This window comes from Halyomorpha halys, unplaced genomic scaffold (genome assembly GCF_000696795.3).
Source record: "Halyomorpha halys isolate HHAL.00 unplaced genomic scaffold, Hhal_1.1 Scaffold730.1, whole genome shotgun sequence".
Classification (NCBI taxonomy): Eukaryota; Metazoa; Arthropoda; class Insecta; order Hemiptera; family Pentatomidae; genus Halyomorpha; species Halyomorpha halys.
In genome coordinates, this window is record NW_027110275.1 from 707,681 (window position 1) to 728,735 (window position 21,055).

A 21,055-nucleotide genomic window follows, 5' to 3' on the forward strand; every position below is an offset into this window, starting at 1 on the left:
TATGATATCCAGGTGCTAAAAGAAAAATCAGCTGTAAAATGAAACTAATGTACTTCACTAAAAATTAAAAAAAATGCACAAATTGAATGATTTGCATATAATTTGATAAAACGTAATACATATTAAATTCTAATATCAAAATTAGGATCCTACCAAAGAAGTCATAGGAATTTACAAAGCAAATTTAGCAATATATTGGCACCAAAAATTAGGAGAGTCAAATAGGTATATTAATTTAGAATCCAAATTCAAATATCTTACTAATTATGTTTAAATTTTGTCCTAAACCTAAGTCTTGATAAACATCTATCTGTTTTTGCTTTGAAATGAAAGATGAAATATATATTTTTTTATATGTAAATATATATTTTTTTTTTTTGGCACTACTTAGACAGTGAAGATCTTTCAACTCATATCGTGTTCCCGAACGGCCAAAACATGATTCACAATGACAGTATACAGGATAGGGTAATTAGTCCTCCAATAGGTTTATGGGCCTCATAAACCCGGGAAGGGAGATGTTAAAGCGCAATCTTCTGGTATAAGTGGTCACCCATCCAAGTGCTGACCATGCTCGAGGCTGCTTGACTTGTTTATCTATTGCAAACATCACAGCCAACATGGCTATCCTTTTTTTATATTCTCACATTCTAAGATTAAGAATTGGCAATCAGACAAGTTCTTAAATTAACATAAATGAGGAGAATTGATTTTGAAAAAATACTTAATTTTTTTTATATAAAGCATGCTTGTGCCATGGGTAAAAGAATGACTTCAGTGATTTATATCTCGGATTATTTATAATTCAATTTATTTAATTTATTTTTGCTTCTGGTTTACATAACTTTTGCCCCTTCATTCAAAAAACCTGCAAACCCACAACTCTCATCATTCATGCGGTTAATGGGCTGTGACAACAAAAGGGGTGTGTTATTCTGCTCTTATTAAAATCAGTTTTCATAAAAGAGATAATCACTGAGTTCATTAATTTCAAATGCTTTTAAATATGCTTGTGACTGACAGAAATTTTTTTTAAAAAAAGGAACAAAATTTTTTTTTTTTAAATATATCCGATAGGTTGAGAAAATTATAACAAAATCTGGGTTGAACTTAAATTTCAGTAAATATAGTAAAAAAAACAAACTAAATCTGTACTGCTACAACCCATGTGGGTTAGGGGTGTAGTACTTTGTAAGGAAGTATTTATACTAGACCAATGGTTGTGCAAGGAGGTGATTTGGTCAGAATCATGCCTGAACACCAGATTTTTACCCAATTAAGGGTACTCACTTTAAGGTGGCTCACTAGCTATGAGTGAAACAGAAAATAATTATCTGCCACAGACGGATTTGGACCAGGGTTCTTGAGATTAGTAGCACAATGCCTTACCTACTCCCATACAGTTTATTGGAGTTTATATATATGTTCCTGTCACAGGTAATGGGGACAATCAGCATATCAGATGGCAATAGTATCGCACTTAGTAGCACCTCTTCCTGGTCATGATTTAATCCCATAACAGAGGGAGGAAATGGACCACTACGAAAATAACACCATCCATCCTATGGGATGAAATGAACTGGTATACCTACTTAACCACATTGGTGGGTTGTTAGTGAGGTTGACACATTGAAATAGAGCTGTATTTTCAATTCCTTCCACAACTGATCAAAATCCAGGACTCCACTGATAATATATAAATTTATTTTCTTTAATCTTATAAGCGCAGATATAAGAAGGATATATGATGACATACACAGATGCATAGGACAGAATACTTTCAAGGAGCTGTAACCTGAAGGGAACGCACCAGACTACAAGTTTCAATATTCACATAATCATCTTCACTAACAAGTAAGTATGAAAGGATATTGTGTCCCTTAGGACAAGATAGGGTTATTTTCATCTTGTTTTTTGCTCTTCTTAAATTAAATTATTTTTCTATTTAATGTTTTTAGTTTTTCATGTTAATATTAGCAAATTATAGTTTCTAACTTATGATCACAAATTTGTACATTATATGGTATGAAACATAGACAAAAGTCAAGAATAATTAAAATAGGTACAATAAAAATATTTTTTAAGTATTTGTAGCTCATATTGTTTTAAAACATTTTGGGACCTCACTCAGTAATTTGAGCCATCAAATTTAAAAATGGGTTGAGCCTTTTATTAAAAAAAACTGCTATATAACTAAAAAACAGGCGACCAAACACATTACCCTTCTTATGGCTAACCCATCATAATCTTTGAGTTCAAGTTCAAAGGAGTAAAACCTTTAGGCCAAGCTGCTCTCTGAAGATAAAAGAATGAAGGAGGAGAATGTGCTTTAAACAACTTTCTTTATACTTGATTTCATAAAACTTTAATGTATAAAAATAATGTATTGCTTGTATAATAATCTAATTGCCCATAGACAGCAATTGGTGATATTGGCATTGAATGTGTGAGCAGAACACAAAATTGTTCAAGTAATTTGTGGATTTTGGATAATTTTATAAGAATCAAAATATACAAAAGTAGGTACTTTTACAAACACTCGCCTGAAGGACAAAAACCTACACTTGAAACAAGCCAGAGACATAAGACACGGGCTTGAATAATCTTAATTCTTCATGGGTAAAAAGGATCTGAACAAGTTCTTTATCATATAGTTTATTGAAAAGTAAAAAGAATAAGGAATATTTTCAGAAAATCATGAAAAAAGGAATCAAGCCGGCAATGAAGATTTACTTTAAAAAAGCTTCAAATTTTTTATCAAATATTAACCTGATATTATAATATGGTTATTCCTAATACAATAATAAAAAAAAAATCATCAGAAAAGATTCAAAAACAATGATCAAAGCAGTTGAAACTCAAATGAAGCAGTATTCAAAAAATCTAGGAAGTAACAGAAAACATAAAGTGAGTAGATGAGAATGCTAAATTTAAGTAAAAAAGAAAACCATTTTTTCATACATAAAACTCTTCTCAATTTAAAATTTAAGAATAGTATATGACATTCCAGCAAATATGTTTAGATCAAACTAGTAAGTAATCAAAAGAAACATACCACACTAACTTTTCTTCCTCTGCTTCCTGCAGTGTTTGGACGCCCATGGCTTAAAGACTCGGATCGTATCGACATCTTCTCTCTGTTGTTATCATCAATATTGCCCTTTTCTTGTCCGATGAAAAGTTCGTATGAATGAGCTGAAAAATCCGAAGGGGATTTGATGACACTGCCAGCTTCTGCTGCGGCTTCAGCTGCAGCTTCCCTATCGGCTGCCCTAGCAGCACGTGCTTCACGTTTTTTTTCTTTTGCTTGTGCAGCTAATTCAGCTTCCTGAAAAATTATTGTAATTTATATAGAAATAATCTTTAGTAGATAAAAGGTTTTTTCAAAAAGATGTGATCATAAATGTTTCCTCTGTGATACATCTCTTTAATGCATTTTACAATCATGTATTGATATTTCAAGAAATCTCTTCTTTAACAGGATAATTAAATAATTTTTAATTATGGCATTGTTCGATTATCTATTGCATACAACTCATTTAGATTGAGGAACCAATTTGGATTTTTCGTTTGTAAGAGAAGTGTGAACTCATCTAAATTACTTTTCCTTATTTTTATTCATATTTTCCTCCTCTTTTCAAAACACGGGCTTGGAACCGGCTATGGCAGAGTTAAAAGTAAATAAAAATAAGTAGATAAATTTGCTAAACCATCTCTGATAGCTAATGGAACATTGAGATAAATAAAAATATTTCATGATTTCTTTGAAAAATCATAAAAGTACATGATTGTATCTTAAAAAATTTATTAAAATCAAATTTTTCACTTAGTTTAAGAAAAGGTATAAATTTACATACCTTATTTAAATATTGAGTATGGCTATACGAGTTTACATATTGGCATTATTTACATGGTGGGTAAAATATAAATATCAATTAAGTTACAATTTTTCAAGAAAATTTACGTGAAAATTAAAAAAAAAAATAATGGTCACTATTTAAAACAGTGAAGTTAATATTGATTGTACTGGATTTTCAAAGTTGGGGGAAATAATAGGGTTGGTAATTGCTACTGATAAACCCTATTTCTATATAAATACTTATATTAGGATAAATGGTGGACCAGATAATTATTTATAAATATAATTTTGTTTTTAATAACTGCTTTCACCAATTAAAAGCATAGGTTTAAGTTTTAATAATAATTATGATCGTAATAAATCCTTAATTTATTCCAGGGTAGGTTCATTTGGAATTATTATACAGGAATAACAGGTAGTCTTTAACACCTTAGAATAAAATAAATTAGAACAATGTAATGAAAAAAAAATCATAATAAATCATGAATCTTCAAACAGAAATAAACAAACTTCTAATATTAATAAATTAAGAAACTGATTTGAAAAAAAATAAAATAAAATCTGTACTGCTATAACCCGTGACGGGTCAGGGGGTTCAGTACTTTGTAAGGAAGTACTGTTACTAGACCAACTGTTGTGCAAGGAGGTTATATGGTTAAAATCATGCTCGATCACCAGATTTTTATCCAATTAAGGGTACCCAATTTAAGAGGCTGGGTGGACTCCAGGGGGGTCCAGAACCCACAGGAGTTGACTCACAGCTACAGTGAAACAGAAAACACAAGTACCAGTAGATTTGGTTTTCTAAACCTAAAGAAATTATTCAACATTTCACAATTGAAAAAAAAACATAAACAAATAAAGGTCTGAAAAATATGAAAACTGAATTAACTTTTTAGAGCATTGGCTTTATTATTTTTTAAATTAAAATGTTTATTTGTAACCTAAATACTTTATAAGAATAACTATGAACGAAACAACACTGCAGATGGCAACACTGCTTCAGACCATTGAAAAGCTAGCTGTAACTAGCTTTGGTTCAGTGCAGCTGATTTGCAGATATTTACCCGATTTTTGGTTATTTTTCACCTTGGAGGGTAATTGTAGGGTATTTGTGTATTTTGGGTAAAATGGATTTATGATATATATATATATATATATATATAGGTGTGCTAGTGCAGTGTTGCTCTAGTCCTTAATCTAGTTTTTTTATTTAATCATTAGAGACTATTCGAGTCCAGGATTGATTTATTTTTGATGCATGGGATGAATATAATTTTTGGGATTTGGGCCGATCTGTTTTTGAGACCCAGGTTGGACTTATAATTGGGGCCCGGGTCAGATTTATATTTTATGATCCGGAGAATCAACAGCACTGCTTTGGTCTATTCACTTATACCATCCATTAAAATAACATCTACTCTTTGCTATCTTTGTTATAAAAACCTCCAGATCCACAACTATTAATGATCATTTCTATTATGGTAAAATTACCATTACTATTCCCTTCTAAAACAAAAAACCTGTATAATGTAGACATTACATTGTAAAATGGAACTTTTCAGATACTAATCTCTCTTAAAAATCACTGAAAGTATTTAACAAGTAACAATTTATGGAAAAAAAAGAAATCATTGCTACAAAAGCCCTTACATCACAGAGGAGGATTCAAATAAATGAAGCATAAATAAAATAAATCATTGAAACTTTAGTTCTTTATGTAAAAGGGAAAAGGAAAAGTGATTTCAATCTATTAATGAGCATTTTTTAAAATTGGTATATATTTGAAAACAATTTGACTGTGTTGAATAAAGAAAGATCCAGTAGCTCCACAAATTTAATAAAATACTTATTTACTTGTTTATTAAAATAATATAAACCAAACAATTTCGAAAGATGACATATAATTAGTGATTGATTTTGAAATATAATAATATTAAAAGATGTTTTTACCCTCAAAGCCTCTTCTTCTGCCTGTTCTTCTTCTTCAGCTTTTTTCTGGAGCTCATCATATGACATAGCTACAATAGCTAAAATCAGATTCACCAAATAAAATGACCCAAGAAAGATAATTACTATGAAGAACAGCATGTGCCACGGACCAGCCGAGCGCAGAATCTGAAAATAATAAATATTATTGTATAGAGTTTTATTTGTTTTCTTTTAACATATATTTATGTTTAATAGAATTTTTAATTACATTAACCAATTTATTATTTTCCATATTTTCTTCTAACATAAAATTGCCCAAGCTATTAATTTTGTCTCTCTAATTCCTTCTTATAATAAAACAGTTTTCAAAACCTCCTGTTGGAGTTGTTATAATGGTCAATAAGTAATAAAACCATAATAACAATACTAGCAGGATGCTATAAAAAGTTTTTAATAAAAGAAAGAATCAAAGAAAATAATTAGCTAGTACAATCTTATACTAGAGGGTAAGTCAATTATTAGTAAATCTACGGCCCCTTTGAGTGGACCAAACAAGTGATAGACAAAAGAGGCAAAATTGGGACTATATGGAGGATGAGCCAGTACTTCAAAATTGAGCTTCTGGAGTGTTTCAGCAGTGTGGGCAGCAGTATGCGGTAGGGCATTGACGTGCAACTACATAACACCTTTTGAAAGCAGTCCTCGGTGTTTGCTTCGAATTGCAGGCTGTAACTTGGCAGTAAGTATCACATTTTAACATACACTGTTTATTGTGCCCCTTTCCTCATAATATTCCAGTACTGGACCTTGTGAGTCCCAAAAACTGTAAGCATCAGTTTTCCTACAGATGGTTGAGTCTTTAACTTTTTATTGCACGGCACATCTGTATGAGTTGTTTTGGGGCCCATCTTGCACAAACTTTATGAAACCCAAGTCTGTTGTGGATTATTTCGTTGGCAGGACCGTGACTAATTTGCAGAGGATGTGTCACTTCGTCAACAGTTACTCGTCTGCCTAAGGGCATCATTTCACGTGAACGCTTAATGTTTTCTTTATTTGTGGCAGTAAACGGTAGTCTGGCTCCTTCATCATGCATAACACTTGTGCGACCATTTTTGAATGTTTGAATCCATTCGTAGACACTGCGTTGTGGTAAAACACCGTTCCTGTGCTGTACCAAAAGCCTTCAATTAATTTTGGACCCTGATACACCTCCCGACCATAAAAAAATACATAAATCAATGAACGTTGCTCTTCTTTGGTGCAAATAGAAAGCAGAGGAGCCATCATTAACAGCACGACAGCAATAACGAAACTAACCTAGCAGCTTGAAACTTGCATAGACATAACTATATATAAACAAAGCATGTGTCACCAACGCAAAACCATAGTGCTACCAACATAAACAAAAATACAACTGAATTGCGGATAAATTTTGACTTACCCTTGTAGCCCAAAATAATATTGAACAAAATTATTGCATAAATAAAAAATTTATATTATAATCAAAAAGAATGAATTTATTGAATTAAGAATCCACAAAATATTATACACAGAAAAGGCCCTTTTGAATAAATATTTAGAAAAAAATATTAGAAAGAAGGAATTTTTAAGGAATATTTGTTTATTTCATTTACTGTCATACCCCATTTAATGCAAGGTTCTTCAACAAATTCACTTATAATGAACATTGTGCAAGGTGTGATTTCCTAATTTTTTCTTCTTCAAGACCATAGCTTTACTGTGTTAGTTTTTGCAGCTTTTTCAGGATTTTCCATGTCAAAATGTGTCATAAAAATTATGAATATTTGTAATATTTTATCTAGAAAATGGGATTTTATTTTGAAAAAATATGGAACTGATCACATTGAACAGAAAGAAGAGTAAATCTCTGGTGAAACCAACAAGACTCACTCATTCCTACCTCATTACAAAGGAGACGCAACCAAAACGTAAAAACTGTAATAACAATATGACAATTGGCCACATCTTTGAGGAATGCCCATACTTTACGTTACAACTCTACAGTTTTGGATTAAAACCTGACAATCCATCAGCCCTCAGATGACAAAACCATAGAATCGGTATTTAAATTTTTGAAATCACAAAATATAATTGCAGAAATATGATTTTAAAAAAAAAAGTCCGTCTAGTCTGTCCCCTTCATCTCGGCAACTAGAGCTGCACCTAGCCTTATCAGCTTACTGGTCCATCTGCTTCATCTCGGCAACTAGTAAGCTGGCTCTTAACTTGACTGTTCTAGTCCATCCGCTTTATCTCGGCAACTAGAACTGATACTCTACCTCAGACTCTCTCTTACCTAGACCTCCTCTACCTGCGTCAGTGCCCAGGGCTCATCCTCTGGCACGGCCGTTCCTAACTTTTTACTGAATACGCCTTGTCGTGGGCCTTCTGTAAAGTGTATATCAGGCTGGAGAACCCCCTAAGACCATACAACCCTGACAGAAGTTTTATGCCGTTAAACAAAACAAAACAGAAGAGAATGTAGGCATGAATAAAAAAATAGTGTTTGGCTAATTACTACAGTAGTAAATTAGTACCTGGACAGTACTAACACTGTGCAGACTTAAAATCTTTAAAGAACACATTAAGGCTAGGGCATCATATTGATTTAATGAAAAAATCCTATCAGAAATAAATGAATAATGTTTAATAATGGATTATTGTACTATGCCTAGTAAATTTGTTTTCTAAATCAATTAAAATTAGCTTTAAGTATCTAAAACTATATACCATGATTTTTAGCTTAAAAAATAAAATATCAACTATTACATACCAACTGATACAAGTTCTCCCAGTAATCTTGGGTCATTAGCCTAAATGCAGAAAGAAGTGCCCAACCAAATGAATCAAAACTTGTGTATCCATAGTTTGGATTAGGTCCAAAACCTTGTAAACAGGTATACCCAGGTCTACACTGACTGTTAACACATACGAGAAATCAAAATTAGAACTGAGAAAAAAAGTATAAGTTATAAGAAATATGTTAAGTGGATAAGAAACATACTACAGATTCTAAAAATGACACAAAGTTTCTAGATAAGTAACAAAATATTTTTAAAAAGAATCAGAAAAATGTGAGATTACATATTTTCAAAAAGTCTGTAACCTTAGACGATGCCTAAATTTTTATAGTTTATATAACCTATTGAAGGGTATCCACTGAAACAAGTTACTAGTTAGTTCATACTAGTACTGGTAATGAGATAGGTGTGGAAGGAAGAGTAGGGTTTTCCATGGTCTCATAAATTTAATGTCCTCGTATGAATCATTATCCTATTATGGTACATCTTTTTTCCAGCAAAAAAGTTTAATCTTTCCCAATTTTCTCCTTACAAATTGATTTCTATTGAGCTCTTAGACTAAATGTAAATTTAGACATACATGAGCAATAGTTACTCAAATACTGTACATACATGAATTGATAATGTTTGGGGAGATAGTTGGATGTTTAGGTGGGTCATGAGAGAACGCTGTTAAATGTTTAGATGGGAGGAAGCATGATTTCTTTTCTATGATTGGGTCCTAGTTATTTTTCACAAAAATATTTACTTCAGTACATTCAGAGTTAATTTTATGTTACAAGAACTTGATACAACTACAAATATTTGTTATTGGTTAAATCCTTGTATATATAGTCGTTTGTAGCTTTGAACTCTACCTTAAGGTCTGGCCACACAGAAGGGGTTGGTCACGGCAGGCAGTGATCCTTCTTTGTATTATGAGCTTATTTGATGAAGAATTCTTGAAATTCTTGAAATTTAAAAAAAAATTGAAGTTTTGCAAAAGACATAAAAAAAAAAAATTGTGTTGGGTACACAAAATCAATAAGAATTGGAAGAATACCACCACTTATGTGACTTATTGAGCTGGAGTCCCAGGAAGAATGGTTTTTCAAGTACTTTCGTATGTCACAAGAATGCTTTCAGGAATTGAACAATCTAGTTTGACGAACTATTTGTTGTTATCTTGAATTCTTCAGCTATCTCATTCCATGCTTCACCCTTCTTTAACAAATTTTTATGTTTGTGTGATATATGATGCTATCTATCTATATGTGTATTTAAGCATAGTTTCAATGAATACTTCCATTTGGTCGGTCATTTCAGTTGCAAATGCAGATAGTGGTAGGGCGGTCACCGGGGCAACCTGTAAATTTGTACAAGTGGATTGTTTGTTGTCGCGACAAAGACTGACCTTCAGCAGTAGACCATGTTCTGTCTGACCGAGATGATGCAACATTGTTTAATAGAACCAGTCTGCCCTCTGCAACAGACCGCTTCTGTGTAGCCGAGCCTTTAGAGTTGTCAAAATAGTTGTGGCCAGCAAACTATTGATTACATAAAGTAGTTGCAGGGGCCACTACTGAAGTTATAGTTGAACTGCTTTATGGCCAACTGTGAGTAAAATGCATAAAATTGTAAGAAAGTATTAGTATTTCTGAACGTATTGGTATGAACAAATTCAAGCAGTAATCAATACTCATAAGTATATGCAAGTAATGAATTCAAATTTTATCAGTATTCATAAATACTTTTGACAAATAGTATTCTGTATTTATAACTGTGAATGCGATATGCCTGACTCAGAATCTGTTAATTTAGCTAAATAAATGAGTATTGGCATCTGGAACCTTAAATAGCCTCATATCTAATTGTATATACAATTAGATAAATTGTACAAGGTTAATTTTTATAATAGTGAAATTTAATTTTATTTATTTATGCCTTACAGCTTTATGTCACTTGAATCCCAAAAATTTAAGTAATAATTACATTCAGTATGAAGCAGATAGACTATTTTAAGTAAGTACAATAGGTAGAAGACATAGGAGCATACAGATATTTGAAAAAAAAAATTGTAATTTTCTAACAATTTATGTTATTTTATTTTTTCTACCAGTTTAACCAGCAATGTCTCAGGAGGGTAGGCAGTGTTCACTTGTATAAGCGATAAACTATTTAGTGGAAAAATTAACAATTAATTATTCCTGACAAAATTTATACAAAAATTGACTAAATAAATTAACCCTAAATTAAAACGTTTTTGTCTTATATGGTTTCAAACTTTTGCTGTTGTTATTATTTAGAAAAAATTAGAAACTAATACTCTCCTAAGATATTAGAATTTATATAGTAAAATAGCAATGTTCTCTAAACAGTTTTTCTTGTCAAATCCTTTCCTAAAAATTGAATTGTAACCATAAACATTAATAAATACAACTTTAGAATACATCCCTATTCATTTTCAAGTAGTTGTTATACTTCTTAACAATCATCAAAAATATTGTTTTATTGTAAGATATTCAGGAAAAGATAATTTATGCTTACCCAGCACCAGAAGAATTTCCACACAAGGGATAAACATCATCCTCTCCACTCCAATTAGCTGAAAAGTTAAGGAAGTTATACAGCTGATGAATTGTTTAATGAATAACAATAACAAAAAAAAAAATTCAAGAAGAAAGTGATTACTTTTTGTATGAAACACAAAATTAATTTTTCTTAGCAAAACCACTTAATAATTTCAGATATATCATAATATTACTATGATTTTAAATTTGCAGACCTCATTTAGCTGAAGCAATACAGGCCAACAAACAGTAATTAGAAAAACAAAAATCTCCTAGTTTTGAAATTAGGCTGAGTTGAAGAAAGGATTGTCTAATAAATACCTTAACAAACCTTTGGGCTTGGGGAGCATTAAAATGAATGTCGAGCCAAAGATTATTCTTTAATTCAATAAATTATAATAAAGGCTTTTTATTAAACAAATTATATTATATTATAGTAGTGATGTATACTAATATATAAAGTCCGATTTAAAATATTCTCTCATCCTCAGATAGACTATTTATTGAGAAAGGCTTTATAACATGCTATCACTCATAGAAATGGACCAGTAACTATATTTATAATGAAAACCCAACATAGGTAAATGTCTGTAATTGTTGTGACAACTTAATACCTGTTGAACCTAATGCACAACACAAAATTTTAAATAGGTTTGAAATTAATGGGTAAAAGCGCCACTCACCATATTACTAATGCGCATTTGGCGTCTTTATTTCATAATTTGTATGAAAGAGGAGTGTATAATACAAATTTAACATGGGTGAAACCAGTCAGTGTTGATAACCATGATACACGTAGAAGATATTGAAGTTCTAATTTGTTATTTAAAATTTTGCAAACTTAGAATCATTAATTTTACTTTATAAAGAAGGAGATAATCCAAGTGTCTATCAGAAATAAATATAAAAAATAGAGATAACTATTTAATAAATGCCGACATTTGACCAACATTGAAGGCCTTCGTCAGAGCTGCTCATGAATACATAGGATTTTATTTTATATTTATATTTCATCCAGAGCTCGGTAGGTGAGGATGATTCAACTGTTCATTGCCTGCTCCAGTATCAGAGAATACAACAGTTTGGTTCTCAATGCTCTAGGCTATCCAGTAAAACATCATTTTAATCTTACAGTTCTTAAGACATAAAAGAGTTATGTTTTAATTCATATATTATTTATTAACACTTATTACACAAAATCAATCTTCTACCAAATAAAAACATCAAAAAGCGGTGAACGGTCATATAAATGATGAAAGCTCTCCTGATGTTTCTCTGGTAATGCTATGAACCATTTTCATTTCTGTTTGAAGGACAGATAATCAGCTGGTATGCTATAAATTAGAGGTTTACTTTACTACTTACACGAATTGCTACAATGCTTGAACCAATTTTCATCAGTTAGGTTGCCAGCGGATCCATCTTCAGGAAAGTTCCTAATACATTTCTGTGTAAGAACTCCCATATATATTTGAAGACCCATTAAAGCAAAAACTGACAAGGAAAACATAGTAAGAATTATTACATCCCTCAGATTTTTCACAGACTCAATGACAGCACCGACAATTGTTTTTAAACCTTAAACAAACAAAACATATATAGTATGAAGTAATAAACTTAGTCTACTGCAAGGAATTTTTAAAACAATATATTTTAACTGTACCAGGCACGATGGCAACAGTTTTCAGGGCTCTTAGCACCCTAAATGTCCTTAAGGCAGCAAGGTTTCCAAGATCTATTCCCATTGTAACATAGCTGTAAAAATTATACGTTGAACATCTAAAATCTATTTTAGCATTCATCGCCTATCCTATATACTATCAAGTACAGTAATTCTATTAATTAATTAAAATAAGAACTATTATCATCACTTATTAATTTTTTACTAAGTTATTAAACTATTCTTAGATATAGTTTGCTAATTGCAGAAAATATTTTTGAAGTATTTAATACCATCAGTAAAATTCAATATTTGTAGGAAAAATAGTTTGATCCAACATATTTACACATAGCATAAACAACCATATACACAACATAAAGTACTATCTATTGGAATTTAATAAAACAATGTCACTAAATGTTTTGATCTAAACTTGGCTACAGCAATTTCTTATTGTACATAATGATTTTATAGTTTTCTAATAAAATAATATAATATGTATATATATATGACTCATGGCTAACTATAATACTAAGCTACTATTGATCTTCATGTTATAAATAAATTACAATGAATGTATTTGAACAAATGGACCAATTAGAAGTTTAATTAAATTCAAATTACTAAATATACATAAATAACTACTTCTAAGCATTATGAAATAGGCTAATACTAAATGAACTACCTTCACAGCAAATCTAATAACACAATAATACATGTACGTTATTTTTTTTACACGAACTTACTGATTAATTCTTCATTTCTTGATATTCTATCAACAAAGTGTAACATAACTCAACTGAATATAACAAATCTGAATACATTTGCAAGGTTTATTTACATTCATACTCTTTCCAAAGACAAAATATCAGTACTAAGACTATTTTTAATATTTTGCAGGCCCCTATTTGATTTAATACATTGAAACAAATTTAGTCTGCGTTATAAAATGAAAAAAATAAATCATTAAATTAAATCAAAAAAATTAAATATATTGTAGGAATGAAAATCAACTTTTAACATTCAAATAATTGAAGCAAATAATTTTTTTTTACTATGTTAAAAATGTAGAAATTAATAAAACAGTTTTAAAACTGATGTAAGTGAGAAATAAAATATGTAAATGGTGAATGTGTACTAATCTAATCCCTAAAGGGAGGTATCTACACTACTCACGCCAATGCTATAACTACGAAGTCCAGCCAATTCCATGCGTCTCTAAGGTATGTGAACGGCTGAAGTATGAACCCACGAGCCATCACCTTGACTGCTGATTCGAATGTGTAGATCCCCGTGAAGATCACCCTGTGGAAAAAAGTAAATTATTTAAAATTCTTCTTAAAACTGTACAACATAATGATCTAAAATGTAGTACATCTTTATAAATTTCTCAATAAGGGGAGAAACAAAGGATACATACAACTATAATAGAATACTATCATCTAATAAATTAATGGTACATAAATAAATGAATGTCAAAAGATCATTGCTTCATCATATCGGATTAGTAGAAACAATAAAAGTTATTTGCAGTAGCTTTCTCTAAATAATCTAGTAGGCAGGTGTCTTTTTAGAGTAAATTTTTGTAGCGATTCATATAACTAAAATTGTTTTTTTATTTTCTCGAACAGTAACTGATACTATTCTGTAGTGCCTAAAAGTAATTGATAGGTAGATAATACGGTTGTATCATCAGTCAGTGGAAATATTAATGTGTTAAGGTTTTGCAAAATATCATTAGTGCAAAGTAAAACATAACATGGATTAAATTTCTTCTTTGAGGTGTTCCAGCTTTGTTTAGTGTAGCTGAAAAGAGTATCCTTTCCACAAGATATATCTATTTATTTGATCCAAAGAACTAAGTTAGCTAAGTCTTATTTATTGATATGGGGAATAAACCTGTTTGCATTTGGTAGCATGGTTTCTGATCAATCTAACACTATTGTGTTGTTCTTTTTAATAGGCATGTTTTTTAAAATTGGTAAAAAAGGTCATATTAAGGAAATTAGTATGTATAAATCATATTAGTAATTTGAGAAATTGAGCAATTTTTCTGTTCTGAGACAAAAGAAGTGTGTAAGTCCAGTTGGTTCTGGGAAAGAAGGTAAAGATAGACTCATTGGTACTGCCCATCATTAATGCACAGCATATCAGCTCTTAATTACATGACTCCTAAATCAGTATGACGGTTTAAGGCTATGCTATCATCTTCAAGAAGAGTTTTGAAGATAACGGTTGTTTTCAGAAGTTTCCTATGTTTCTTTTAGTATTTTTTCCATCATATTAGACAAAATAAAATGAAAAATAATTAAAAGCTTACTGAAATTTTCATATCAAATAAATACTAAAATTCAAAGATTGAAAATTTATGTAATGAAATGATTTACTAATCAATTGTGATTTCATTACAAATTTGTGATATTTATTACTTAATTGAATTATTGTATTCAATCTTTAGTTATAAATTTAAAATCAGAGACATTACTAAATCCTATAAATTTTTAAATTAATAAAAATGGTCACTTTGTGTGAAAAAAAAAAAATTATAATCTGCTATTGTTAAAGAAATGATAGATACATCACTAAAGTTCAGTTGTTCTATTTTATTTTGAGTTTTTCAAGATGCACACAAAAGACAATTACTTTTGATGAAAATAAAATTTCTATTTTTATACATAATGTACAATGAATATGTAATCTTGGTGTGTATGCATACTACATTGAAAAAATATATAAATAATAATTAGGAAACTAACTCTGTAGACTCGACGGTTGGTGTTGTAGGCATGATCATGAGGACACAGTTGAGAAGAATGGTGAATATGATGAACAAAGAAAAAAGTGGATGGACAAGAATATAAATGGCTACCCTACGGATAGGGTTGAATGGGTCAAGTATCCAGAGAGCTTTTGTTGCAGAGAATCTGAAGATGTCTCTACCCTTACTAACTACAACAAAAGTCTGGAAAAAAAAAAAAAAAAATTAGAAACAAGAAAAATTATTCCTTAAACTATGTTTAATAAAAATATGTAGAAAAAATAAGACAAACACATATTTTCACTAATATGAAAAAAATATTTTATTTTGTTCTGGTGACACATTTATTCAGGTATATTTCTTACACAACAAGTATTTCCAAAAAAAAAAGTTATATAAGCTATATCACCAAAGCAATGTAATAATTATTGAAAAAAATATTTATGAAATAAAAACTTTATATATGTATGTATATATATTTACAAGTGCATTTTATGTGAAATAAAAGTTTTTTATTTTAAAAAGAATAAATATTATTATACAATAACTGATATACCCAGTAGTGAATAAACACATATAATCAAATCTCCTGCATTTGGAGGTCAGACAAAATGAACCTTTACATATGTATAGTGGTTGGTACTGGACAGAAACCTGCTGTGAGGAGTTGACTATAAGGAATGAAAACCCTATTTGCTCTTCTTATTACCAGTACTAGTACTTTGCCAGGAGTACACTTCAGTTTTAAGAGTAAAAACAGTATTTAAAAAGGGTAATTTTTAAGATACTTTAAAATGAGGTGACATGGCAAATAGGTTTATTTATGGAGCTGGGTTACCCAGGAGTGGTCTGGTACCCTTGTCCAGGCCTCTTCTTAGAAATTTTAAATTTTGAACAAAATTTTAGTATAAATTTCTAATCATTACATCATCAAAAATTTTTCTTTACAGAGAGTTTCAAAATAATAACAGGGAATCATAATGAGGTTCTTATAGTTGACTAATTGTATCGGGCACAATTTTTTCTTTCAATATTTTCATTATGTTATTTCAACTTTTATTTTATATAGAACACTAATTGAATTTTTAATTATTTCTAATATATTTTCAAAATTATTCTTTTCCTAAATTTCCAATATTTGATACTTTATCTTTAATTTTAATATAAGTTATCTTTGTTCCCATTTTGTACATCATTCTTAAAGAAAAGAATTTAAAAAAGTAGAAGGTTTGAAATATATAATACAATAAGGAGTTGTCAGAAGAAAATATAAAATAGTACACTTAGAAAATATATAATTAAGTAATAGTAATGAGTAATAGAGAGTAGGTGATGGAAAATAAATAATGGATTTAATAAATTGATTGTTTGTCAGTTTTGTAATTGATAGGAAATGATTCTAATTGTATATAAATACTTTTGGAGAGGGGAGTCATGTGTCATAGTTAGGGAAGGGGGCGAGAATAGAGGTTCCCCTCTTCTTTCTTTTAATCTTTCTCCCCTTATTTACTTCACCTAATAATCTGTATTTACCTGCTATACTACTGTACCTCTTTTGCCCATTGTATCAAACATAATTTTTTCTTTCACAAATTTCATTATGTTAATTTCAACTTTTATTTTATATAGAACATTAATTGAATTTGTAATTATTTTTAATATATTTCCAAAGTTATTTTTTTCCTAAATTTTCAATATTTGATATTTAATTTTTAATTTTAATATTAGTTATCTTTGTTTCCATTTTGTACATCATTCTTACCTTTGAAGTATTATAATTTATGAGAGGAGAAGATTGTCGGAGGGTGCTTGTTTTGTTTGTTGGTATATTATTTACTTTTATTTTTATGTTTCTCTGAATGATGGTTGATATCTCTTTTTGTTTCATAGCCCTGAAGAAGACCTGAAAATCAAGTTGAAACGTCGGCACAATAAATATTTTTTTCTTTATTTGTGTTTTTCTGCTGATCGCACCCTCTGACCATTTTCTCCTATTATTTATCTATGGCCAATTATCTTCACCTTATTATAATTTATCTCTTTCTAGTTTCATCTTCTGATTGCTTAAATTTTTGGTTATACTTTTTTTTTTTTTTTTTAGTTTGTTTGATAAATATATATTTTTCTTTTTCTCTGTGTTATGGTTGTTACTTTGCCAAAACATTGGTAAAAATAAATAAGTTCTACTTATTTGATTATTGTTACTCAAGATTGTTGATATACTTAATTATTTTACTTATTCAATTATTATTACTTCACCATTGTTACTACCAGACCCTGACTATCCTGTCCTCACAGCAGGGAAAGTATCTTATATCCCCCAATATATTTAATACTGACACTAGTTAAGTATCAGCATAATAGTTTTTCACAAACTTTGAGGGATTCAAGAACTGATTAATCTTACAATCTCTTAAAACATATAATATTTAAAAAAATAAAATTTGTGCAGATTCTGAAATGAAATTTATTCCATCAGATTTTCTGTTGAAATAGAAATTAAAAGCAAAGTTTCCTCAGGTGTTGAGTACTTTCAATAATTGTTATAAATTAAGAAATTTAAGTAGTGATAAAATATAAAAATACCAATTGATTGTGATAAAATGGATCAATATCTTCTAAAGGGATGGAGGAAAGTTCAGCAGGGAAGAGACCATGGAATCTAACGGGAAGTGGAACTCCCTGCTCCAAAGTGGTATCTGGTTGTGGGCCTTCATCTTCGTCCTCGTCCTCATACCGAACCTACATCAGTAGAAGAGATATATAACTAAAACTTAAAACTATAATTTAATTAAAAAGCTCTTTTAATAAATGAATAAAATAAAATAGTACTGCAAGAGATATATGATTAACATGCTGTACACGAATGTGTGAAAATACATAAATGTATTAACAAAAAAAAAAGATTGATTACAGTTTATTTGATTAAAAAATAACTGTGTTCCATACACAGTAACTAGAAAAAATAATTTTCAGTATTTAAGAGTAACAAATTTTTTCTTACTGCTATATTCTTATAGAAGTTATGAATAATTACTTAGTATTTCAACATTCTTTTCTCTCATATAACAACTTGCTACCAAAATAAGTTCTGTAGTTATAGAATATAAATATAGATGTAATTGATAATGTATTTTATGTAGCTTTTGTGATAAGGACTGAAGCAGTTTTAATTCTTATGATGCTAATAAAATTTTAGTTTAAAAATCTGTTTAATATACAAGCCAATAATACTGGGTATGGGAAATAAAAAGTTTTTTTTTTGAGTTAAGATCTCATTTTAAAAAAATTGTCTATAAAAAACATTATCTATAGCCTACTTTGGTCACTAGCAATGGTCATACCTGTAATTTCACTAAAAACATAAGTTTAAAGTTTTTTAGGTTGACAAAGGCAAACCTCATCTCCAATATGAAATTAATTATTTAAAAACCTCTTATTTCATGGTTTGAAAGTCTTAAAAAGGAACATATTCCTTACAAACATTCAGTAACAGCCCACATTTTTATTCCCCATTCCCAATACATTCATATCTATCTTTTATAAAGCTGAGACTAAAAAATAGAACATACATATTTCTTTTTGTGTACTTCTTTTATATTGAAATAAATCTGAACCAATTATTTATATAATATTTTAATAAATATTTAAATGTTACAAGTTTAATATTTTAATTATATATTTTAATATAAAACATTTCTGGATAAGAAAGTTAGCATCATATTCTTCAACTCAATCTTTCAGAAATCATTCTAAACAGCTTATGCATAAATTAATAAGCCTGGTTCACTATAACCAGTCTTCGATTTAACACTTGGTATGGAAATGGTTTTTCTAGACAAATGGTTTAAGGATATGATGTAGTCAGTGTTCATGCTCGGCCTCCAGGTTTATCCCCAAATCCATATTATAGAAACTGGGTGGGCCCAAAGAATCAACTCTAGTGAAACCATAACTGACATAACAGAATAAATAAATTATCTACTTCTACCAGAATCTAACCTGAGTGTAGAACTTGGGAATCCAGTGTAATACCCACAGAACAATTCCACTTCAAATAGACTTTCAACAGACAATAAAAATAATAATAACAACTAAAATTCAGAAAATAACACTTATGAAATACATAGCTTATGTGTATTAATGGAAACAGTAGAGTATCACCAATAGCTTCAATTAACAATAGAAATAGAAAATAGTGACAAAATAACAGAATGAACTAAAAAATAAACTAATTGAAATATAGTGTTAAATTTATTTTACTCAGTATGTGTTAAACAGTTATAAACATAAATAAGTACATGAAAATAATAGACTTGATTACCAAGCAAGGAAAGAAAAATACTCCAGATATTTTTAGATAATTTCTAACCTTAGCACTTGATGAAAAGTGACTATCAGCAAAAATCCAACTTTACATAAAATTAAAAAAACTATTTTGAGTTTTCTAAGAACCGATTTAGAAAGGTAGATTTCATTTGAGCCTGTGGAATAGGAATACACTCTCACCAACTACTGGGGCTTAATAAAGGCAGTGTGGACTTTGTGAATTGTTGTCCTTGTGTCAACAAGGCTTCTCAATTAAGATTGTTTCTTGTTGTTATTTCATTTTAAATCTCTGTTAGTGCAACAGTTCATTCAATAGTTTGTTGCAATAGTTGCTATTTAAAATGAAACAGTAACGAAAACCTATCTAATAGAGTAGCCTGTGTGAGGCAAGATTGTTTCCACTTGACACTGTCTCTATCAAGTGACTTTACCCAGTATTTAAAACTCTACACAATGTAGCTTAGTTAGTTTTTTCAAAAAAACTTAGTAACTTCATAATAAATAATTTCTCATATGTAATAAATACATGATTCAGACTTATTTTAATGAATCAGAGGTACTCAAAATAAGAAATAAATATTACATTGCCTCAAGAAAATAAATATAAAAGAAATAAAATTATATTTTCATACAAAATTGGAATAGCACAAATCAGAAAATAGGGGACTACAGAAAATTTAAAGAAAACACAGATAAATCTGATTTAAAGTAAACAACTGCTCAACAGCTATATAAATTATATTTTCAAAACCACTATTTACCACATTTTTGGCCTATCTAAAAATTAACTCTGCAAAAGATTTCATGGTGATAAAAGTTCACTTCAGCCAGCACTAATATGAGGTGCCCTAATTTTTCAAGATGTAACATAGAAAATGAGCATTTTTTATAAGGAAAAATGAAAAAGTCTGTAAAATCTTTTAAAAGATCAACAAAGCAACTAATATTAAAAAAATTTCTGTAACTGCTTAAGGTTGAAGAAGTTAAATATTGCAAGCCATCAATATTGCAATTTCTTGAAGCCATGAAGCATTATCCAAATTTAAAAGCTTACTTTTTGTTAACTTTAAAATTTGTGTTTGTATAGGTAGGTTTAATACTATGTAAAGACAGTAAATATAAAGAACACAACTTCCAAGATAA

General features: G+C 29.7%; 1 protein-coding gene across 35 annotated transcripts in view; it reads right to left on the bottom strand.

Moving 5' to 3' along the window:
- The window catches only part of para (paralytic), a 198,827-nt gene that overhangs the window by 60,326 nt on the left and 117,446 nt on the right, over positions 1-21,055 (bottom strand). For all 35 annotated transcript variants that reach the window (XM_067048423.1, XM_067048408.1, XM_067048417.1 and 32 more), the window contains 9 exons: positions 18,170-18,325; positions 15,582-15,787; positions 14,002-14,130; positions 12,829-12,920; positions 12,531-12,743; positions 11,143-11,200; positions 8,589-8,733; positions 5,813-5,977; positions 3,056-3,328 (listed from right to left, as the gene is read on the bottom strand). In XM_067048423.1, the coding sequence (XP_066904524.1) occupies positions 3,056-3,328; positions 5,813-5,977; positions 8,589-8,733; positions 11,143-11,200; positions 12,531-12,743; positions 12,829-12,920; positions 14,002-14,130; positions 15,582-15,787; positions 18,170-18,325 (1,437 nt within the window). The remainder of the gene's footprint in view (positions 1-3,055; positions 3,329-5,812; positions 5,978-8,588; positions 8,734-11,142; positions 11,201-12,530; positions 12,744-12,828; positions 12,921-14,001; positions 14,131-15,581; positions 15,788-18,169; positions 18,326-21,055) is intronic.